Source organism: Channa argus, chromosome 4 (assembly GCF_033026475.1).
Source record: "Channa argus isolate prfri chromosome 4, Channa argus male v1.0, whole genome shotgun sequence".
NCBI classification, from domain to species: Eukaryota; Metazoa; Chordata; class Actinopteri; order Anabantiformes; family Channidae; genus Channa; species Channa argus.
This window is the reverse complement of record NC_090200.1, coordinates 25,003,791-25,024,260: the sequence shown is the minus strand read 5'-3', so window position 1 is coordinate 25,024,260 and position 20,470 is coordinate 25,003,791. Positions and strand designations below refer to the sequence as shown.

At 39.0% G+C, this 20,470-nt stretch overlaps 1 protein-coding gene across 6 annotated transcripts in view; it reads right to left on the bottom strand.

Annotated features, from left to right (window-relative positions):
• Positions 1–1,959: 1,959 nt before the first annotated feature.
• Positions 1,960–20,470, bottom strand: part of ranbp10 (RAN binding protein 10) — a 33,047-nt gene continuing 14,536 nt past the window's right edge. For 2 of the 6 annotated variants that reach the window (XM_067501613.1, XM_067501618.1), the window contains 12 exons: positions 12,782–12,949; positions 12,230–12,252; positions 11,241–11,425; positions 10,735–10,847; positions 10,403–10,511; positions 10,058–10,206; positions 9,721–9,931; positions 9,269–9,408; positions 8,871–9,022; positions 7,042–7,153; positions 6,067–6,208; positions 2,819–5,983 (listed from right to left, as the gene is read on the bottom strand). In XM_067501613.1, the coding sequence (XP_067357714.1) occupies positions 6,078–6,208; positions 7,042–7,153; positions 8,871–9,022; positions 9,269–9,408; positions 9,721–9,931; positions 10,058–10,206; positions 10,403–10,511; positions 10,735–10,847; positions 11,241–11,425; positions 12,230–12,252; positions 12,782–12,949 (1,493 nt within the window). In that variant the 3' untranslated portion in view covers positions 2,819–5,983; positions 6,067–6,077. Of the gene's footprint in view, positions 2,121–2,146; positions 2,758–2,818; positions 5,984–6,066; positions 6,209–7,041; positions 7,154–8,870; positions 9,023–9,268; positions 9,409–9,720; positions 9,932–10,057; positions 10,207–10,402; positions 10,512–10,734; positions 10,848–11,240; positions 11,426–12,229; positions 12,253–12,781; positions 12,950–20,470 lie in introns of those variants that run through there. The other 4 variants (XM_067501615.1, XM_067501614.1, XM_067501616.1 and 1 more) reach the window with 4 other exon arrangements.

Below are 20,470 nucleotides of genomic sequence, written 5' to 3'. Positions count from 1 at the left end.
GTAGCAGGTTGCCATGACGACTAAGGTTTACCATAGCAACCACGCTGAACGTTCCATCCCAATTCTGAAGGTCAGAGGTCTCGCAAGACCGTGAGGACGTCCACAGGCATCGAGGGCGTAACATGATGCTGGAAATTCATTGGCCTCAGCGCTGATAGAAGCAGCCCTCCACTCTCACCTCGTGCATAATTACAGGATCGGCTCTCAATCTGCACAGGGAAGGGGATTTAACACAGCCCCAAGTAAAAGCATGTGTTTGAACCACTAACCTCTTGGCAACCAGCATGTATTACATTAGATGGCACAGACGTTCATTAGATGCCATGTAGATTAACACTAAGTTGTGAATATGAAACCTGCAGCTAAATGTTTATATAATTCGCTTAGACTGCAGGTCAGTGGGGTCAAATGAGTGATCCACAGCAAAAGTTTAAAGTAAACTCCAGTAAAAGGTGCTAGATTGTGGCATATGTGTATGTAATTAAATACTGCTCAATTTATTTAATGACAAAGAGGTTACTTGTTCTTTCTTCAAACTATCACTGCAAAATAAAACTCAGCCAAACATTTTAAGATCTAACGTGGAAAGTGAGGGTAGCATGTTGGCCCTCTAGCTTGGAAGAGACAGACTGGCTTGTGATATGATAAACATGGAATAATTGTCATTGATCACTGGAACAACACATTAGTTTTGTTTCCGGGTGTAAGAAGCCAAGAATCAGATTTGGAAAGTCAATAAGCAACAGTGTCGTTGGAGAGAAGAGCCAGCGCTGCTCTGGGTAACCACCTTTTAATTTGCAGCAAATTGCCGCACTACTGCTGAAATACTGAAGACATTCTTTTAAATGATAAAAGAAATCGCTAGGTTGTTGAAGCTCTAGTAATATATTTCAGACACAAGGTAAATTCACACAGAATTCAATAAAGCTTCAAGCAGCTGAAAGTAAATGTAAAGGAGCTAAATCTGCTCTCCCTTTACATAATGAGAGTCATCACTATGTAGGGGTTAGAATGGAAAGAGAAAATGTGTAAATGTTTAGGATGTTTTTTTTTTAGTTTACAGCTTAGCTAATCTATGGCACCATAATTACACCACATAATCAAGAGACAGCACAGTGTAGATGAAAATACTACAAACACCAGATTGACACATTGAATGAAAAAAGTAAGAAAGAAAATTTGTTTTAAAATATCACAACAGGTTAATGTTTGGCTATGTTTAAGTGCAAAAGCGACTTGGTTAGGTTAAAAGAAAAGGTCATGGTTTAGTAACTATACCGTAATTAGTACCTATTTAAAGTTTGGAAACATTGTGGTTTTTGACCACATCATTAAGGTTAGTGCACCTTCATCAGCAGCTACAAACTTTAATTAGGCTTAGTACCATCCTGAGTGGAATCAATAAAGAACTGACAGTAGGTTGGAACTGGAAAAGTTATAGTCTGATATTTTGTAGACCCAGCATCCATCTTTGACTCCTTTATAAGCAGACTTTGTTTTACTGGCATCAAAGCTGCATTCGTATTGACATTTTTACAGCTCTGACTGACCAACCTACTTCTCTAATTAAAACGCATAAAAGCATGGAAATGTGACAAACTCAAACAAGTTGTGAAGTTGTACTTTGTTTGCAGTAGTGTGTTTAAACCCTTAAATTTTTCTTAACCTTACCTAATTTTGGCCAGGCTGGTAACTATTTTTAGTCAACCAAATATTGATTCAGGATATGTACAGACTTTTCAACTATTAAAATTAGTGCCACCCTTTTCACCCATCTCCCACTCACACGAACAGTACACAACTCCCTTAGTATATACAAATATTTACACTTATCTTCAGCTATTTTATGTCAAATAAATGCCTCATTCATATTTGAGAACAAATTTCATTTAGAGCTAAATTTGATGACATTTGCATATTTATTTAAATCTGGAAATAGGTTACAGCTGCAAGAAATGTGTAAAATCAGAAACGCATGACAGTGGAAAGATATAACAAATGGGACCTAATAGTTAAAGTATTACTGCACATATATATAAAACTATATTGAAAAAGATGCCTCTTATTGTTGGAAGGTGAATAAATTATCCAACCTCCTTCTGCCCTCTGCTGTCCAGCTGCTGTAAAACAGATCAACACATCACAGTCAGTAAAAAACGATTTACTTCATTTTTGAGACTGAAGTACATGTACAGTATGTGAGACATAACTGCTGTGCTCTAGAAGTATAAAACATATCTGCTTTTTGTTTTTGCAGTAGATTGTTACAATGACCAGACAGTGCATGACTGTCTGAGTGTGTTAAAATGCAGAAGTACATGACTTATTCTTACTGCAGTGTACAAGTTGTTATTGAAAATTCCACCTCTGCACTATTTGTGCCTAGATTATAATAAACCCAGAAGACCTAATGGTATCGCCGGTTATGAACCAGGGGTTCAGAAAACATGGATGAGGGATCTTCCAGAGGTTGTAGTTTCCATAAGTGTTTGTTTCCACACTTGAGATTTTTGGGAAGACAACTTCTCACTGGAAATATGAGTTATCACTTCAGTGCAATTCCACAGTATAAGCCACCATCACTGCCTCATGTGTTAGTTAACAAGAACAACACATTGATAGCATCCATCTTGTTCCCAGTTCTCCCTTGTAGGTGCGATGATGGTGTTATATTCAGTGTTTCAGTGTGAACAGGTAATTCAGCCGCCAGTTTAGCACTTTACAGTCTTTAATCCAGTTTGCTTGTGCATCTTTGGACTGTGGGAGGGAAATGATTACATAAATAAAAACACACTGAATGAAAACAGGAGAGTAGTCATATGCTTATGGGTGTATTTTAATAAAAATAATTCTGTCAAAATTAAACAGAATACAATATTTCTTCTTTAACATGTTTCCAGTACATAGATATTTTTTCATTTATCATTTTTACTTTTTTTATATCATTTTACAGGTTTTTTAAATTCATGCTAAGTAAGAGGGCAACTCATTTCTCTCTCTCTGTTTTTTCTTTTTTCTTTTTTGGCTAAAACATAAAAGTCAAAATATGAAATTAAAATCATTATAGAAGTCACTTGTGCACAGCTTGTCTTCAACGCCTAAATGCATTTCTTTGGCCTCTCCAGGAGAAGTCCGTGTGGCTTCAGAGGCCTCTGGGCCCCATTTCCAAAACTGTTCACATCCCTCCCTTCCTTAAAGCAATCCTCACTGATCGCATCAGTGGCTACGTCTGCACAGAGAGTAGAGGAAGGTGCTATGATGCAGCCCAGGCTCAAACACAAAGGATAGCTGGGAGACTTGTTCCCTACAGGTATGCAACAGAGGTTGTTCCTTCACTTATAAATGTGTGTAACAGAAGTCCTTTACAGCTGTAGAAGCAGATGTCATGTTTGAACTGCATGTGTAGTTATTATAGCATAATGTGTTATTTAAAACCAGCTTGGTAAAAAACATTTCAGCACATATCCTGCTGTAAACCCCACACTGCATACATAAATCTTTCCTTACCACAGACTGGTTCTCTTATAAAAGGAAAATATACACTTCAGGGTGGATCAAGGAGCCATTTGCCAGGTCACAATAAAGCAGTCACTAGTCAAACAACATTCAGTCATTGCTGCTTGGTAGGAAATACATCTCGTGTAAAACCAAAAAACTTGTTTTAGATAGAGCTAAGGGAGCTTAACAAGTTATCAAAATCCAAATGATGATACATATGGGAATAGGTTGCAATTGAACCCAATTTGCAATTTTGCCACGAATAATAAGCACAAAATAAGGGAAAATAAGTTGAGAATTTACCAAAAAAAAAATAAAAGACATGAGATGAAGAATATGGAATATGGATAGATGCCAAAGTATTATCTCCTAGAAGGGAAGCCAACATGTTGAATAAATCAACGAGACAGTACGCACTAAATAATTGCTAGGAATAGATGGAGAGAAATGTGTAAGAGTTAAGAAACTGTAAGATTATTTAACAAAAAACTTAGCGGTAGGACCACTAACTGCAGCTAGCTAGTTACCTGCTGTCGGCTAACCTTATAGCTGGTGGCTAGCCAAAAAAATGACTCCACATGCGATGGTAAGAAATCCAAACTCACAAACCAGCCAGGTGGCTTTAGGTAAGTTGGTAGTGGACTGCTGAGTGCTGGTTTAGTTAATAACTGTGCCTTGTGTTTTTAAGCAGCAGCAGCAGCAAGTAGTTAGTTCCATTAAAAATGACTAGTTAACTAGCTAGTAAGTTGACTGCTAGCTAACACGAACTAGCTTGCTAAAGTTTGTTAGCAGATGCTGTATAGGGGCCTTTAAAGAGGGGCTTAAATTTACAATTTATTTAATTATTGTAAAATGGATTCAGATACAGACTTAAGTCTGTTTTTAAAATGATTTATTTAACAATGTTGTATTTATTCGATATTTGATTGACGTTTTGAGTTCTCTGAAGGCAAGAAGTAGTTGATGAAATATGCTCTAGCTGTTTCTGCGTAAATATCAGTGGACAGCAGCAATACAGGTTGAAAAACATTTAGACAGTGTTGTAATTTTGAGCCATTAGTTTGACATTGTCATGTCCTAATAACAGGAACAAATCAAATTGAGTATATGGGTGTTAGAGAAGGATCTACATGGAAAAAATGCTTTTCCCAGCAAACAGGACTGTTTTTTCACAACTGAAAGAAAAGCTTATTTAATTATCACAATTTACCCTGAAATTAAAAACCCTCCTGCAAATGACTTCCCCTTGTTACCAGTTCAAACTGTAACAGCACATGCACAGAGCCTGGGTCCATTCTGACTGAACTATATTTTAAAAAAAAGAGAGAGAGAAAAAAAAAAGATTGCAGTAATGAAATCCCTGGGGGTGACTTGAATTTTAGCCGTACACACACTGTGCTTGTTAGTCTGCCTTTGATACTGATTTTCTCTATGCTGGCATCAAGGTGACTATGATAATAGTGTTAGGCTCGGTCCTGAGAGCGGGTGTTATAGGTGCAGCTGGGGCTGAGCGCCGCCACCTGCAACCCCATCACTGATTGGTCAGTGCTGTGGTAAAAGTAAGTAAAATTAATGCTCCAACACCTCTAATATTCCAATTGAATCCCTTGTCATCACCCTTTTCCTCTGGTTACCGGCAGTGTTCGCCACTACAGAAGCCCTTCAATTATGTTTTATACACAGGTGATGTTTTTCAGGATGTGTCCTGTTCTTTGGCTACTGACCTGTTAGCTCACAGTATTTTATTCTCACCATTACATAACTATGGCCAATGTTCAGCCACCAAACTTTCTGTGATAATTTGGGAACTCACTTTTGTTTTACATCAGTCCATTTTTCTTTTTTATATCACTTTTAGTGTTTACTACTACAATGCATTAGCTTTGACCAGGGCTAATGATCTGTTCCACACAATTAAAATGTGTTCATGCCAAGCAATTTCTATGCTGCCTATCCATTTTGCATTTCATGGCATAAATGCACTTCCAATTGCATATTTCTGGGAAATAAAAGGTTCAGAATCTCTCTTCTCTTGCAATGTCTATTTTCTTCAAGTTTTGTTAAACTGACCTACAGTCAAGGGGGATTGATGGGTAATCAGCTGTGGATATTGTGGTTTGTGATATGGTGAACAACAATGTGAGTAAAATATTGATGCAGGGGAAAAAATCCACCCATTAAAAGAGAAGAAGAAATAAAAGGGGAATTACAATTGTCCAGGATGAGCACAACAAACTGACAAAAAATAACTAAAAAAGGCTAGATAAACATAATAATAATTATCTTTAAATAGTGTCACACATTTCTTTATTTGATAATACTAAATTAAAAGGAAGCTTTCTTCTCTCTCTCACTCTCCATTGCTCCTCTGTCTGTGCTGCTGCCTCGTTCTGACAGACAGCCAAATGCACCAATCACACTCATGCTCGTTCCTCCATCATCTGCCTGCTGGACATGCCTTTTCTCAGTGCTACTTAACATTGAGCTGTGGAGATAATGTAATATGTTGAACTGCCTACTATTCAACATGATTTGTTCAAATCCATTGTATTAAAGACCATAACTCACCTGGACCTGGGCTAGTGCAAAAAGTTGTCTACTCTGGCAAATGAGCAGGAACCAGACCGGACTCGGGCCATGAGCTGAACACACTCTGTTGCCTGACCCAGTGCTAACATCAGCGGAGGCTGTTTAGGCAGATTTTGGGACTCTAGAGCAGAAAATTAAAGCAACACAATTGTGCAACACATGAGTCACAACTGCATCAAAATTATGTTTATTATGTACTATAGTTGAGGGGAGTGATATTTATTTTCACCTCTTTCTTTTATTTTGTGCATGTTTACTATTATTTTGTGGTGGAGGTGTGTTTGACTAAAATCATTACTGTAATACAGTTTAGAGTATTTTTTTCCTTTTTTTTTAAGAGGACAGCAATGCCTAGGTTTATTTTCTAATTTTAAAATCTGCAATTGTTGTGTCCTTTAAGTTGAACAAAAATAAACATAATCGATATAATTTTGTGCTGTTTTCACTGCACTATGGCATCCTGCTATGCAACACAAAACACTTTATGTAACACACTATAATAAATTAGGTCACTTTGGCAAATTATTTAACAAGAAAAAAATAGTGGCATCCACTGGAGAATTATTGTTTATTTTATGTATTTATTTCATGGGACACAGGCTGTACATACAAGTAAAAACAACAAAGATGGTCGTGCATATGGACGCAGCAGCTTGGTGCTTCCTGAAAGCATGGTGTCGTGTACCATTTGCAGTGTTTGCAGTTGTTTGTTATTTAATTCCAATCATTTTTATCTTTCACTGTTCTTGTTTTTTGTTTCAGGCAGTACTATCTGGTGATATTCTGTCAGATCCTACCGTAAACCATAAACATTACCCATAAACTTCTCATTTTCTTTGCTTTTTTGGTCACAGGGCTGTAATATTTTTAGTCTTATACTGGGGTTAAAAAGAAACACACTCCTAGTTTAAAGAGATATCAAATGACACAAAAATGTCTCTTTTTGTTCTTTACCCAGTATTGCGCTGTTGAGTGCGGAGCACAGTGATTCTCTCTGTGTGGGGTCCAGCTGCTGGCCAACAGGGCAGTTCCATGGGTCTGAGTATGCTAACAGACTGAATGCATCCTGTCGAAAGAGAAAAAAAAGACACAGGCCAACATAAATACTGTACAGCATTGCAACCTTACAACTATCTTGTCCACATACAGAGTGCTTGCAGCTCGAAAAAGGCATACTGGGCAATTGCCTGAAGTGGCACTTTGGCAGCAAAGTTTGCTCCCAAGTCATTGTTTCAATTTTTGAATCTGGTTAGATGTGTTTGCACACTATCATAAAGCACTCATTATTTTGTATATTGCATATTCTATGCAGATAAGAAAATAGTTGTATAGGAAAGATGTACAATGGTATTATTTAGTCTGAAGAGCTGAATTTAGATTTTTTGGAAAACATGACCATGATCATGACCCGAGACACTTCGACATATAGCCAGGACTGGAGATCGAACTGGCTGAGCTACAGCCGCCCCCCTGCACTATCATGACTCTACTGTAAAGAATTTTCAAACAGGTTGAAGTTGGCTGTTTCAATATTTGTATATGGATATTATGCATACTTTAATTTTGTTTTTACTTTGAGTAAACTAGCATGGCATTGGACTTTATGTTATGTGCATAACATACTGGCTTTTGTATGTTGCTGCTGGTATATAGCAAGCTGCAAATAGAGGGAAGGCATAATGTTTTTTTTTTGCCAAAAGTGGCAGAAGTGAATGCGCTGGTCCTGCATATACAGTATAATTATTAATGGAAATGAAGCAACTGACCAAACTTTATTGCTAGACAGTCCAAATTTTTGAATATATAAAAAAGATTTTTTGGTTTCCAAAGTTAGGGCTTTGCCAAATCTTATTTTCTATTGTTTGATAATTTTTCCCCCATAATAAAATTTTATTTCATCGTGATTAAGAATTTTCATATACATGCTGTAACGTGGACATCTCACATGAGCCTACAAACACAACAAGCATACCAGAAGGCTGGGCTTGCAAAGGGTTTAAGGAAGTAATAATTAATGATATTGGCTGATAGATTTAAAAATATTTCTTATAATATAACCCAGTTCACATGTATTTCAATCAATTTTTCATTTTCTAATGCCAAAAGTAGCTACAGCTTAAATGTGGATTTAGCCAGAAAAAGTGTATAGGTGCTTTAATTACCCATTTGCAGTTGCATCTATTCTGTGACCTTGAGAGTTTAATTATGATTTTATAGACTGCTAAACTCAAAGTAATAGACAATAAAAAAAGACAACATAATCATACACAAGAGAGAAAAAAACTGATATTCTTATGTTATTAAGTAGTACGACTTCAACTGGATTATAACATTGCTCAGTATTTGTTATTGTAGGTGTGTCAGCGGGTAATAACTTAATTAGCTGCAACTACAGGGATTCTGTCACTTGCATTTGAGCCTTTCAAGACAAGCCACTCAGTGTAAACTATCTTAATATAAAGTCTTTTCTAGTTTTTAAGCATGACACAACCTGCAGTGCGAAGCCATGGAGCTTTCTCCTGTGCACTGGAGAGATCTGAAACAACTGCCCCACTTGTTGTAAGATAGCTCCATCTGTTTTATTACAACACATCCTAAATCAAACAATACTCCATTCCCAGGCCAGGATCTTCAGCCCGGTTCTGGCATCAATTTAATCAGATTACTGAACTCAAGCTAGTGTGCATGCAGTTGCATGAATGTGTGTGTGTGTGTGTGTGTGTGTGTGTGTGTGTGTGTGTGTGTGTGTGTGTGTGTGTGTGTGTGTGTGTGCGCATGCATACCTGTAGCATTTTCTTGTGTGTAGCATTCTTGCCGTACTCACGGCACAGCTGTTCATTGAGAGCCTGCAGCTCACGTCCAAACTGGATCATTCTCTCTGTGGCTGCCTGGTTCCCGCCACAAAGCTGTTTGCTATTACTACAACCCTCTTCTGCTAGACACACACATACACACACATACACACCCAGTTAAAGTACACACATAGTGTAAAACATCCAGCAGAAAGCTGGACATAAGAAACATGAGGAAATAAAGAGACAGAAAAAGTTGAACGATACACCAAAAGCACATAAATATAAAGTAAAAGGAAGAATAAGTTATAGAGACAAAATATAAAGATAAAGACAAAAGAAAGAATTTTGCTTAATTATGTTAAGCTGTTGTCTATGTGTGAATGCACCTGTGACCCCGTTGCCAATGCTGTTGTCGTCTGGTTGAAGGATCTCTTCATGTTTGTATGTGCCATTCATGATTCGTGCTGAGGAGGCCTCAACAACTCCATTGGTGTAGTGCTCTGGTTCAATCTCCATCTCACTGTCACTACACATACACACACAAAATTGAAAACAGCATGAATTTTGACTATGTAACAATGTAAACAAATTGTTAACTAAGACATTTTAAAGTAATTTGGTCATTGGCTCATTTTGACTTTACATAGGTAGAAAAACTGACACGGATACCAAAATCAATTCTGGAAAAAATGGTTTCAGATAATAAGCTCAGTTCAGTCAGTGACTACATCTAATACCAGCACCAGCACCCTGCAGCATACCTGTTATATATTAACAGAAAGCTCTCACCACTAAGTGCTGGGCTTCCTGTTATACAGGCTGACACAGGCCTTCTCACCTTGTTTCCTGGGTGCTGTTGGTGCTGTGTGGCTGACTCTTAGTGGAGTCTGAGGAGTTGGACTCAGAGTAGTTGACAGAGGAGGGGGAGGAGGAGGTGGAGGAAGAGGCAGAGGAGGATGCACTAGGGTATTTGACGGTGCTGCTGCCGTGGCTCTTGGACTTGTTGTTGGGGGGAGTCACCCCGTTACTGCACGTGGGGCTGTCTGCTCCTTAAGATGTGTGTGTGTGTCGGGGGGAGGGGATGTCGTGATATGGAAAGATATGGACACATATTTATTAACTTTTAACTATTAACTTTTTTTGTTGTCTACATTAAGCTGGATCTGCAAATGTACCTCCGGTGTGCAGGTGTGTACTGCTGACTCCGTGACGCGGGCTGAGGCTGGGTGAACCGGGGTAACTGTCCTGGGACTTTGGGGAGCGAATATTCAAGCAGCGAACCTCACTGTCTGTACCATTCACCATCTCCACAAACTGACGACACCTAGAGGGCAGAGCATATCGATGTGATTTACTGAGAAAATTACAGATTTAAGCAAGAAAATGTTGATTTCTCATCAAGCAAATTTTAATTCCACAACCGCAGTAGTGAAGGTCATCAATCAGTTCTCAGCTTTACAGATCTACAGAATCTGCCTTTATAGCATCTCTCTCTTCTACTTCTGAACGTGCAATCTTACTTCAACATGAATAGTAGGTTGGGGTTGTGTTCTAACAGGCCGGGATAAAGCTGCTGAGTAGCTTCTATGGCTTCACCCACTCGTCCTGCCAGCACCAGCTTCTGTATTCCTATTAGATATGAAAGAAATATGTTAATCAGGAGGAATCCTGCTGCTTTGACAGCAAAGGTTTAGTAGAGGCCAGTGTACTGTTCATATAGGTCACTCACCCTCAGGGACAAACAACAGCCAGAGTATATTTTTTTCCCTTCCTGTCACTTAGCAAAACTACAACTGGTGCTACTAAATGATTTCAACTACACGGTGCAACATTACTTAGTTTGTTCACTCACTCTGTCTGTTCTTTATAGACATCTGGTCCTCTTGTATCATGGTCTCTGTGGCTCTGGCAAATGCTGTAGCAGTGGCACAGTACCCATGGTGCACCAGGTAGCTGGACACCATACTGTAGACCGAACATGAAAGATAAATTGTTTAAATGCTGAGTTGCTGAGACTGATTTGATGCTGTATACCAAAGTTTTGTGGATATCCTAAATGGGCATTTGAGCTTTTAAAGGAACATATCCCTAATATGCCACCGAATTCACATTTACCCAAACTCAGGAGTGACTAACTATGTGTGAACTACTATGCAGTCTGCAACAAACAGTTGGGCTTCAGATTTCAGATTTTGACCTCAAAACCTGAGTAGCAAACTGGGGGAAATCTGACCTACAGGTTTATTCAGAACAGTGTACTATTTACTCTACCATGTCACATATTCTCACTTTGAGACATATCTGTTCAGTTACAGCCTCACTAGGAACAATGTCACAAACAGTGGGACTGAAACTTACTTCTGCAGGACTGCCTGCCACTCCCCCAGCCTCTCTCCTATCGGAAAGCGAGCGATCATGCCATGAATCTTGGCCCGCCATTCACTCATGTAGTCCTCGATGTCAAACACAAATGGCTGCTGCCCAAAGTTAGCATCTACGATCTCACCTGGGGTCTGAAGCCCCACAGTGGGGTACAGGTTCGGCTGGCAGATATTAAAAACAGATAAGAGAAGGTTAAAATACTAGTACCTACTGCCTCTTTTCATGCTCCAGTACAGTACTAGCTTGTTCTCTATCAGCTTAACAAACTGGTACACTAAACACTTTTTTAATTAGATGTGAAATCATTTTTTAGGTAGATAGGAACAATCCCATTTCTAGAAAGGTTGGGTATACATTTAAAAAAAACATTACATTTCTCAGTGTCAGTGTTTGATTTGTTGTCTTTGTACTACTTTAAACCACACATGAAAAAAAACACACAAATAATTTGCAAAACATGTAATTTTCCTTTTATTTACATTTTACACTCTATCACACCTTTTCTGGAAATGGGGAGGGAGATTTATATGGGTTGTTTTGTTCCTGAAACGGGAGAACTGGCAGCAAACTTCACTTGTTTGTCTTTAGATTAGAGTTTTTACATATTCAAATGTGTCTACTTGTGCTTGAAAAACCACTAACGGGATATGACATTAACATCAACACTCAGCTGAATGCTGTTTATGTTTGACTGTGGCTGGTAATTCCATCTGCTCTTGTAGCCACTGTGGCCAGCTGAGAACTATGATTTTGACTTCCCGTTCTTTTCTTAAAACCAATTTGGTAAAACCATTAAAGTGGCAGTTTTTTTAGGAAAATGTTCCAGTTACTTCAGCCAAAACGTTAGTTTCCAAGCCAACTGCCCAAATAAGCTGCAAATATTTTCTACCCCCCCAAAAAAAGGACAAGACCAATGGTCTAGGATGGTTAAATTAAAGGGAAATGATTGAATCATGCGTACTTACAGGGAGGTCTGTGAAGGCTACACCTAAAGGACCAAAGGACAAAATCAATTAAGCAAAGCATTTAAACCTATATTCATTAATATACAGTTGGGTTAAAAAACTTTGCATCCCCTCATTTTAAAATGACAAAAAGAATTAAATTTAAACAAAGAATTGAATGTTAAATAAAATTTCTATAACACCTAATATGAATGTTCCATAGTCAGAAATTAATTTAAATTAATTTTCTATTAATTTATCTAGGGAAAGGCAAGCTTCTGTTCCAATATAATTTTCTTTTTTGAGTAGTTTGTACTGGCTAAATTTGCATCATTACTATGTGAAGTTTAGGGTTAAGTTTGAACCCCCCTTATAAAAAAATAACATTAATTAATTTCTGCTGAAGGAACTAAGTACAAGCTTAATGTGCATCGAATATTATGTTGACAAAAACAATTCTTAGTTTTACAAATATTTTTGACATTTCCAAATATAAGAATGCAAACCTTTGTACCCAACTGTACATTATTTAAATTTTATATATACACACACACACACAACATGTTTACCAACCTAAACTGATTCCATTTTTGGTGTAAAAGCAAGTGTTGTTGATGAGGTTTACACAGCAGCCAATCACATCCCCTGTGGTGAATGTTGGGCCGTATGGCTGGCCAGTCCCAGACGAGCAGAAGGAGTGGCCATCATCACCATGGTAACCGTATGAGTGCTTGTCCCATCCTGATATAGGACAAGGATTAGGATTAGTTTTGTTATTTTGTACTTGACCCCTTATGAAAAATATGTTGTTATTCAAATCCCTTTGATTTACCACTGGAAAAGATTGAAAAATCTGCATGTTTTTGTTTTTTAACACTACACACATTGAGAGGCAGCAGCTCAGTATGAACAGTTTCTGATTCCACTGAAGCATTTGAGGTAAAGTGACTTGCTCGGGGGTCAGTCTTAACAAGTAGCTGCTGCTTAAGGAAGGGAGACAGTTACTCATTGACTTCTGCTGCTCAGATTTTCCCATCCAACTACCAATGCCTGCAGGGCCTCTTGTGAAAATTCACACACACACACACACACACACACACACACACACACACACACACACACACACACACACACACACACACACACACACACACACACACACAGTTTGTCATTCGCTACAATGCCCTAAATGACCAGCAGGAGGCTCTCGTCTGTGAGAAACTGGTGAGTCACTGACAACAGGAACAGCAGCACAGGATCCTGAAGATGCAGAGTCCATACAGGGAGAAGAGGATGTCATAAATTGCCAATTTTTTTGGTTTTGGCTGGTAAAACTCTAAAATGTTGTTTCAGCCAGACAACAGCTTATTACTGCAGGTGTAGAGTATTATGCTAAATAACATACTGCTCGGTTTGTTAATGCTTTATTTTATATCTCTGTTATGTCCTGATAATTTCAAAGGATGTCTTCAGAAAGAAGCTTTGTACTTCAGTAGAAATGAAACAGAAAGCACAGCAGAAATTTTCACATGCCATAGTACAGTGTGAAAGCACAGGCGTTACTAAAACATTAACTAGGGCTCTGATTGTAGCCTCATAGTAACAGGCAAGGGGCAAAAGAAACTGAATGTGGGTTTTTCTGAGATCACCATTTTTCACCACCATGCACAAATAATGATGTTTTTTTTGCAGCTTTGAGCAGTTCTTCCATTTTATTTGTGCAGTGCATTGTGGGAAATAGTATCAATCAATGGCACACCTAAAAACATGGCTGCATATTGAATGCACACAAGATTGAGTCCAAAGCACAAAGAGAAGGATTGCACACCCATACCATCAGTGTTCTCTAAAGAGAGCAAAGTAAAAATGCTTTGCATAATTTTAACATGTTAAAATTTGTTAACATAATTTTTTACCCTTTTAAAACACCTTGTGAATTTACCCCAGCTCCACCTTAATTGTCCCAGTTCACAGATTGGGACACACTGACCTAAAGAGTCCCGCAAATTAAATTATTTTGTAAAGGCAATAACATAGTTCAACATATGCTGTATAACCTATGAAAAATAAGTTTTTCATTCATAAATGAATAATGAGTAAATGTCTACCTGGATTGAAATGCCGGAATTCTTGTTTTACCAGTCTTACTATGAAATGACATATTTTTAAGGGATAGTAAAAATTGGAAAATTCATCACTGTATTTATGTCTCAAGTACTTGTCTTTAGGATTTCAAAATGTTTTATTGCCATAGATGCTAACAAACAAACAAAGTAAACCAAGTGCATAAACCCCACTTGAACCTTCAATTTAGATGCAGGGGCTCTCACGGACAAATATTGTAAGGTTTTCATTTATTGCCAGTACATTTAATTCTTTTTGTTAAAAAATTAAGACTCAAGATGCTTTGCACACAAGGAGCAACAGGTGTTACCAAAACCAAGACGAACAGATGCAGCCATACTATAGCAGAGTCTGACCTCATATAACTCATATATTTATATACCACACTCAGAGGCTGTAAATCAATGCAGGGTTGCATGTGTAGAGTTTCCTCCCTATCCAATAGAAATATATTGACTCTTGAACGACGTTTGACAGCAGAGCAACACAACATCTGAACGAACACTGTTTGTAACCTTACAACTAAAATATGTTAGTTACTTACTTGAGAATCTAATCTGGATGTCTCATGTTTAATAAAAAAATGAAGACATTACATCATCAGGATTTCACAAAACAACAAGATCTGACAGTAAGGCAGCTGCTGCTGAGGTCTGCAGCAGGACTCCCTAACAACTGAGGAAACAACTACAGATTCCAGCATCAGGAATTCACTTTCAATTATTTTGATGACCAGCCGGTTGTGCTTTTAGTTCCTACAAGAATTGAGTTTTCGCAGGAATTCATCTGCCCGCACTGACCGAGCTGAGAGGGACCAGAACCATTTAGCTTCAGCTTGCTGCCACTATGCCACTGTCTCTGTTCAATCACAGCTTGTCTGTTGTTGCCAAAAAAGCAAAGCAGGGTTAGTGAAAGTAGGTCGTGGGTGAGCCGAGATATTAGATGCGTACTTCTACATGGTTATCTGTGAATATGGAATTAAGTATTAACCTAAGTCAAATATGTATGCATTTGTAATTGTGTTTTTATTTACTTATGTCCAGTGCATTGGACAGTGAGTTTCTTGTAACTTAAGCACACTCTTTTCTTCCTCTACAGGCGTTCTTTTGTGCATTTTTTTTTTTGTGTATGCTTCTGTATGTGTGTGTGATTGTGTGTTAGTGTGCTGTGAGGTATTAGATTAATCTGCTGACAGGGATATTGCCTCTAAAGCCAGGCTCACTCCTCCAACATGCTAATGAAATGGGCAGGCCTCCATTGTAGGATCAGATACAGAGGTCAGATACAGAGGTCAGCACCGGAGAACACTCTACTATTAAAACACAGACACACACACCTATACAGTACACACACGTTCATACACACAAATGAGTGCATAATTTCACCTGATGAACACATGCGGGGACATGACACAAACCAAGAGACGCAGTCAGTCAGTCTAGGACACACAGATAAGGAGAAACACACAGTGGCACACAACACTGAGTCAGTAAGGCAATCAACAGTAATCTGTCTTCCAGAGCTATTGACTATACACACTGAATCTGTAGTGGAATCCTAGCAACCAAAAGTGTTTTTATAACTAATGTGTGTGCAGGTTTGGAAAACATGTCCGTCAATGCAACAGTGTTCCACCCTGTTCCTCCCTTTGTGTGACATCTGACACATGAATCAAGAAGAGAGAGGAAAGAATGATCTGTGTATGTTTGTGTTCTGATCTAGAGTGTGCTGAACTGGCTGCCCCAGTATTCACAGCATTCCACAAACGTCGGCAACCGGACAGATCTTGACTAGTCAATAAGCAGGTCAAATGGCCCCAGACAGGCCTGGAAACTCCACAGCGTGATTGGTCAGAGCAAAGGAGTGGTATGATTGGTTCTGAGAGGCAAGGGGCTTTAGACAGGCTGCTGGCTGCTATATGTCTACTACACTTCCTCCTATGGCATCAGAGATCGCTGAACCATTCATGGTTCATTGTGTGTGTGTTTGCAGAGAGTCACTGTGGATGTGGTGGACCAGAAAAACAATATTCAGTTGGAAAATAACAAGATATTTCTTCTCTCTGCTTTTTAAATCATTTTCCAAATCAATTCTTTATATAAATCTGTAAATAACACATGAGTGTCCACTGCTGTTTGGCACAAGGCTCATATGATTGTTGTCAGATTGTTTTGTTTCTTCTAAAAACCTAATAATTATGATTTTTTTGTCTGAATCCCTGCAGTGGGATTTTTCTCACATGTAAATTAGATCACTGGACAGGAGCAGTATGTATATAAGATATTGTTATAAGCCAGCTGGGGTTGTTTTAATTGGTACAATTAAGCAGTAACTTGCCTTGTACATTATAGCTGCAATGGTTGGTTACATACAAATGCAAACAGTAGGGAGTGTGGAATTAATCCCAGGCCTTCATCCCTGCTATGGAAATGTGAATCATAATATGCTGGAGGGTCTTTTACTCCAGGGAAAGTTCTTGAACTTCCTGGGTAAGAGTACCAGGAACTTTCTGGAAGAATGGATGATGATCTGGGTTACCTCATTGTTTTCTGTAGAGAAATGTATCTCTTTCACATGGGGTTGTGAAGTTTACCAAAAACACAAAGAAGGTCCAATCAAAGTACCAAAAGTGCATTAAGGGAGGTGTAGAAAGATGAGCAGTGGGATTAAAAGTGCAAAGGGGAGTTTCTGAAGATTAGTGGTGATATGGAGCAACATTTCACACCTAGGTCTCTTTTTGTACATGCAGACAGGCCAGCGGCCACCTTGACATTTACTGCACCACTCGACTATGGGTTATTTGGCCTGCTGTGAACATTCAACAATATAATAAAACTAATAGCAAGCAGAAATAAGTTGACGGTTCTCTCAGAATCCACCACACATCGGACGCAACTCCCAACATACCCAACATGGTTAAGAAAAGTGGGACATGAACAGCCGATGTGTTCAAAGATTGAGATGTGTTTTCTGTCAGAGCAGAGACACACAATAAAATCAAAGTTTTTACACCGCTCTCATTTATCACAGATGGTTTATAGCTACATATTATCGAGAGTCTAAGAAAATGGTTTCTTCTCGTTCAATGATTTACTAAGCTGAACGGCAAATCAGAGTGGTCTCTCTCACCAACGGGACCTGTCAATGCTAAATGTTAAGTCAGCTTAAAAGCTGCAGACGGGGGCCTTGCAATGGTGCAAGACACACTGTAAAAACTAGGGCAACAGATAGATAAGACAAAATCTTATTGGTCCCTTCCAATTTTTTTATTCTGTAAAACTCTGATTAACACAGTTGCCACATTTAGTCTGAGCCCTGTTACAGACTAATAGGGTTAGTCTCTACAAATAGTAATGTGGTGGTTTGCCTAAACAGGGTGACCTAAGATGAAATCAGATTCCAGTCCTGAATTATTGGATACCATCTTCAAGTCTGGTATCCAGTTTCTACAATATTCTTTTCATGAGCACTGAGCCCAGTTACTGTACATGCTATTTTGGTGATGCACTGTGTCATAACCCAGCTCAGAGGCCATGAACAAAATGGGAAAAGGACACCGAGGTTATTCACAATAATAACGTTTATTAAAATTTACAAATCAAATCATGGGGTGTGCTAGTCAGTCATTTCAGTATGTGTGTAAAAAAAGTGTGGCTGCAAATGGTCAAATGTATAAACCAGAACCAAACAAAAGGAAAAAGTGGTAACCAGCAGAGAGAAAGAAAGCTGAAGACTGAGGACCAGTTCTGTTATAGTCTTTAGATCTTTAATTCCAGGTGCTCCAAATCTGGTCAGCCTAGAAGAAGAGAACACCCACTTCCCAGCCAAGCCACACCAGGCAGGGCCTGTCACAACCCCCCCATAAAGTCGGGTTCCCTAACAGGACCACTGGCCCAGAGCAATACTGCAGACACAAAAAAACTCTACATAGAGATCAACCAATAGGCTCAACCTCAGCATCCATACTACTTCCCAAAGTGACGTGTCATCCACCAGCACACACCAACTCTGGTACCTGAGAAGTAAATTAAGAAGATTGGCAGAAAAAGGAAGGCAGCCGGTCAAAAGGAAGCTGAACAGAATCATAAAAGCAAGGCCAAGAACAATTAACTTTAATCTGGAGGTGCACGTGACAACACAGCTGCCAAATGCGTTTAAACCAACTAATACATTTAAATTTTGAATTGGAGCAGTACAAAACATTCTCTTGTCTTCCATGTTGAATGTCATAGATCAGTTGGTAAGGCAGTCGACCACGGACCACAGGGTCAGTGGTTCGCTCTCCGGTCCTGGCTATATGTAGAAGTGTCTCTGGGCAAGACACTGAATCCCTAACAGCCCATTCCCATCCACAGCTGTGCTGTAGAAGCCAGGTAGAAATTGGGGAGGGTTGCGTCAGGAAGGGTGTAAAAACTGTGCAAATAAACATGCAAAAAATGATCAGCCTGAAGGATAAGCCAAAAGAACCAAAAAAAACGAAGGCTAAAAACGTCAGGGGATTATGATCTGTATATAGTACGAGGGGTGCCAGTCCCGCTCCTACATACAATTCAAAGTGTTGCAAGGCCCAAAATTACAGATAAGTGAATTGGTGATGATTAAACTTCTTTTTAAAGGAAACTAACTGGGCCTCATCAACCCTTGGTTATCCATCTGCAGCAAGACAGCACCTGCTCCCACTTGACTGGCATCCACCTGAAGAGTAAAAGATGAAGCAAAGATGGAGCCAAAACATGAGGACCGCAGAGAAGGGACTTCACATTTTCAAATGCTTGCTGACATTCACATAACCAGACAAATTTGGCCTAGGCTTTTCAGCTTCTATAATATCCTACCAAAAATGTTGCAGTTCTTTTTTAGTTGTAGGCTGTGGATACCGAGCAATAGCCTCAGCTTTAGCGTGAACAGGAGCTACATTACTTTGCCCCACTACACAACGGAGATATGTAACTGTTGCCAAAGCAAACTGACACTTTGCCTAGTTGATGGTCAGCTTCGCCTCAGCCAACCGGTCAAAAAGTGCACCAATGTCATGAATGTGAGAATGCCAGGTATTACTGTAAACAACCAGATCATAACAACCAGGTAAACTGAACATTTTTCCAACCCTGAAACAACCATATTCATTAACCGCTGGAATGTTGCCGGAGCATTTCTCAACCCGAACAGCATCCCAGTATATGAATAAAAAACAGATGATGTAATAAATGCAGAAATCTCTTGCACACATTTGGACGAAGGTACTTGGCAGTACCCCTACAGTAAAGCAAATTTATTTACAGACTTAGCAGATCCCACTTGATCTATACAATCGTCCATACATTGCCAATGGATGGAGTCTGGTTTTGTAAGTGAATTGACCTTTCTGAAATTGGTACAAAACCTTGTCATTTTATCTGGCTTTGCACAAGGATACAGGGAGATGCCCAGCTTGAGGACGACGGCACAGCTACATAATTTGGTAGCATATACTCAACCTCATTATCCAGATGTGTACGCTTGTCAGGAGATATCCGATAAACCACTGTGTAACTGGCTAAGCATCCCCAACGTCAATATAATGCACTATCCAAACAATATGGGAAGGAATGTCACCAAATAAGCAAGAACCCTTCAGTATAAGATCATCCAGTTCTTTTTGTTTAGATTGAGAGAAAGCGACTTATCTAAATTATGGAGGTATTCAAAATTTTTCAAATGACCATGCAACATCCCATGCTCTGGTTCAGTGCCATCATCATCAGACACAGAATTAACTGGCAGAGCGTGGTCCACCTCATCCTTTGAACCAATAAACAAAACATTGTAATATGGTTTAAGAAGACTGACATGAATAAAGTTGTGTTGGCGTCGCATTGATATAGTTAAGATCTGCATTTTATTTGTGACAGTATAAGGGACAGTATTCATCATTTTAGTTGGAGACAACTGCAAATTCTCTCTAGCCATTCACCCGGCAACAAACAAGTTTTGTCTAAAGCCCTTGATATAATCGACCAACTTTTTGGGGGGGCTCTAACTCTACAAAACTGTCCTTCAAAACAGCCAACGGGCCACGCACAGTATGTCCAAACACAAGTTCATTAGGGCTAAAGCCCATACTTTCCTGTACAGCTTCCCCAGCAGCAAGCATCAGCC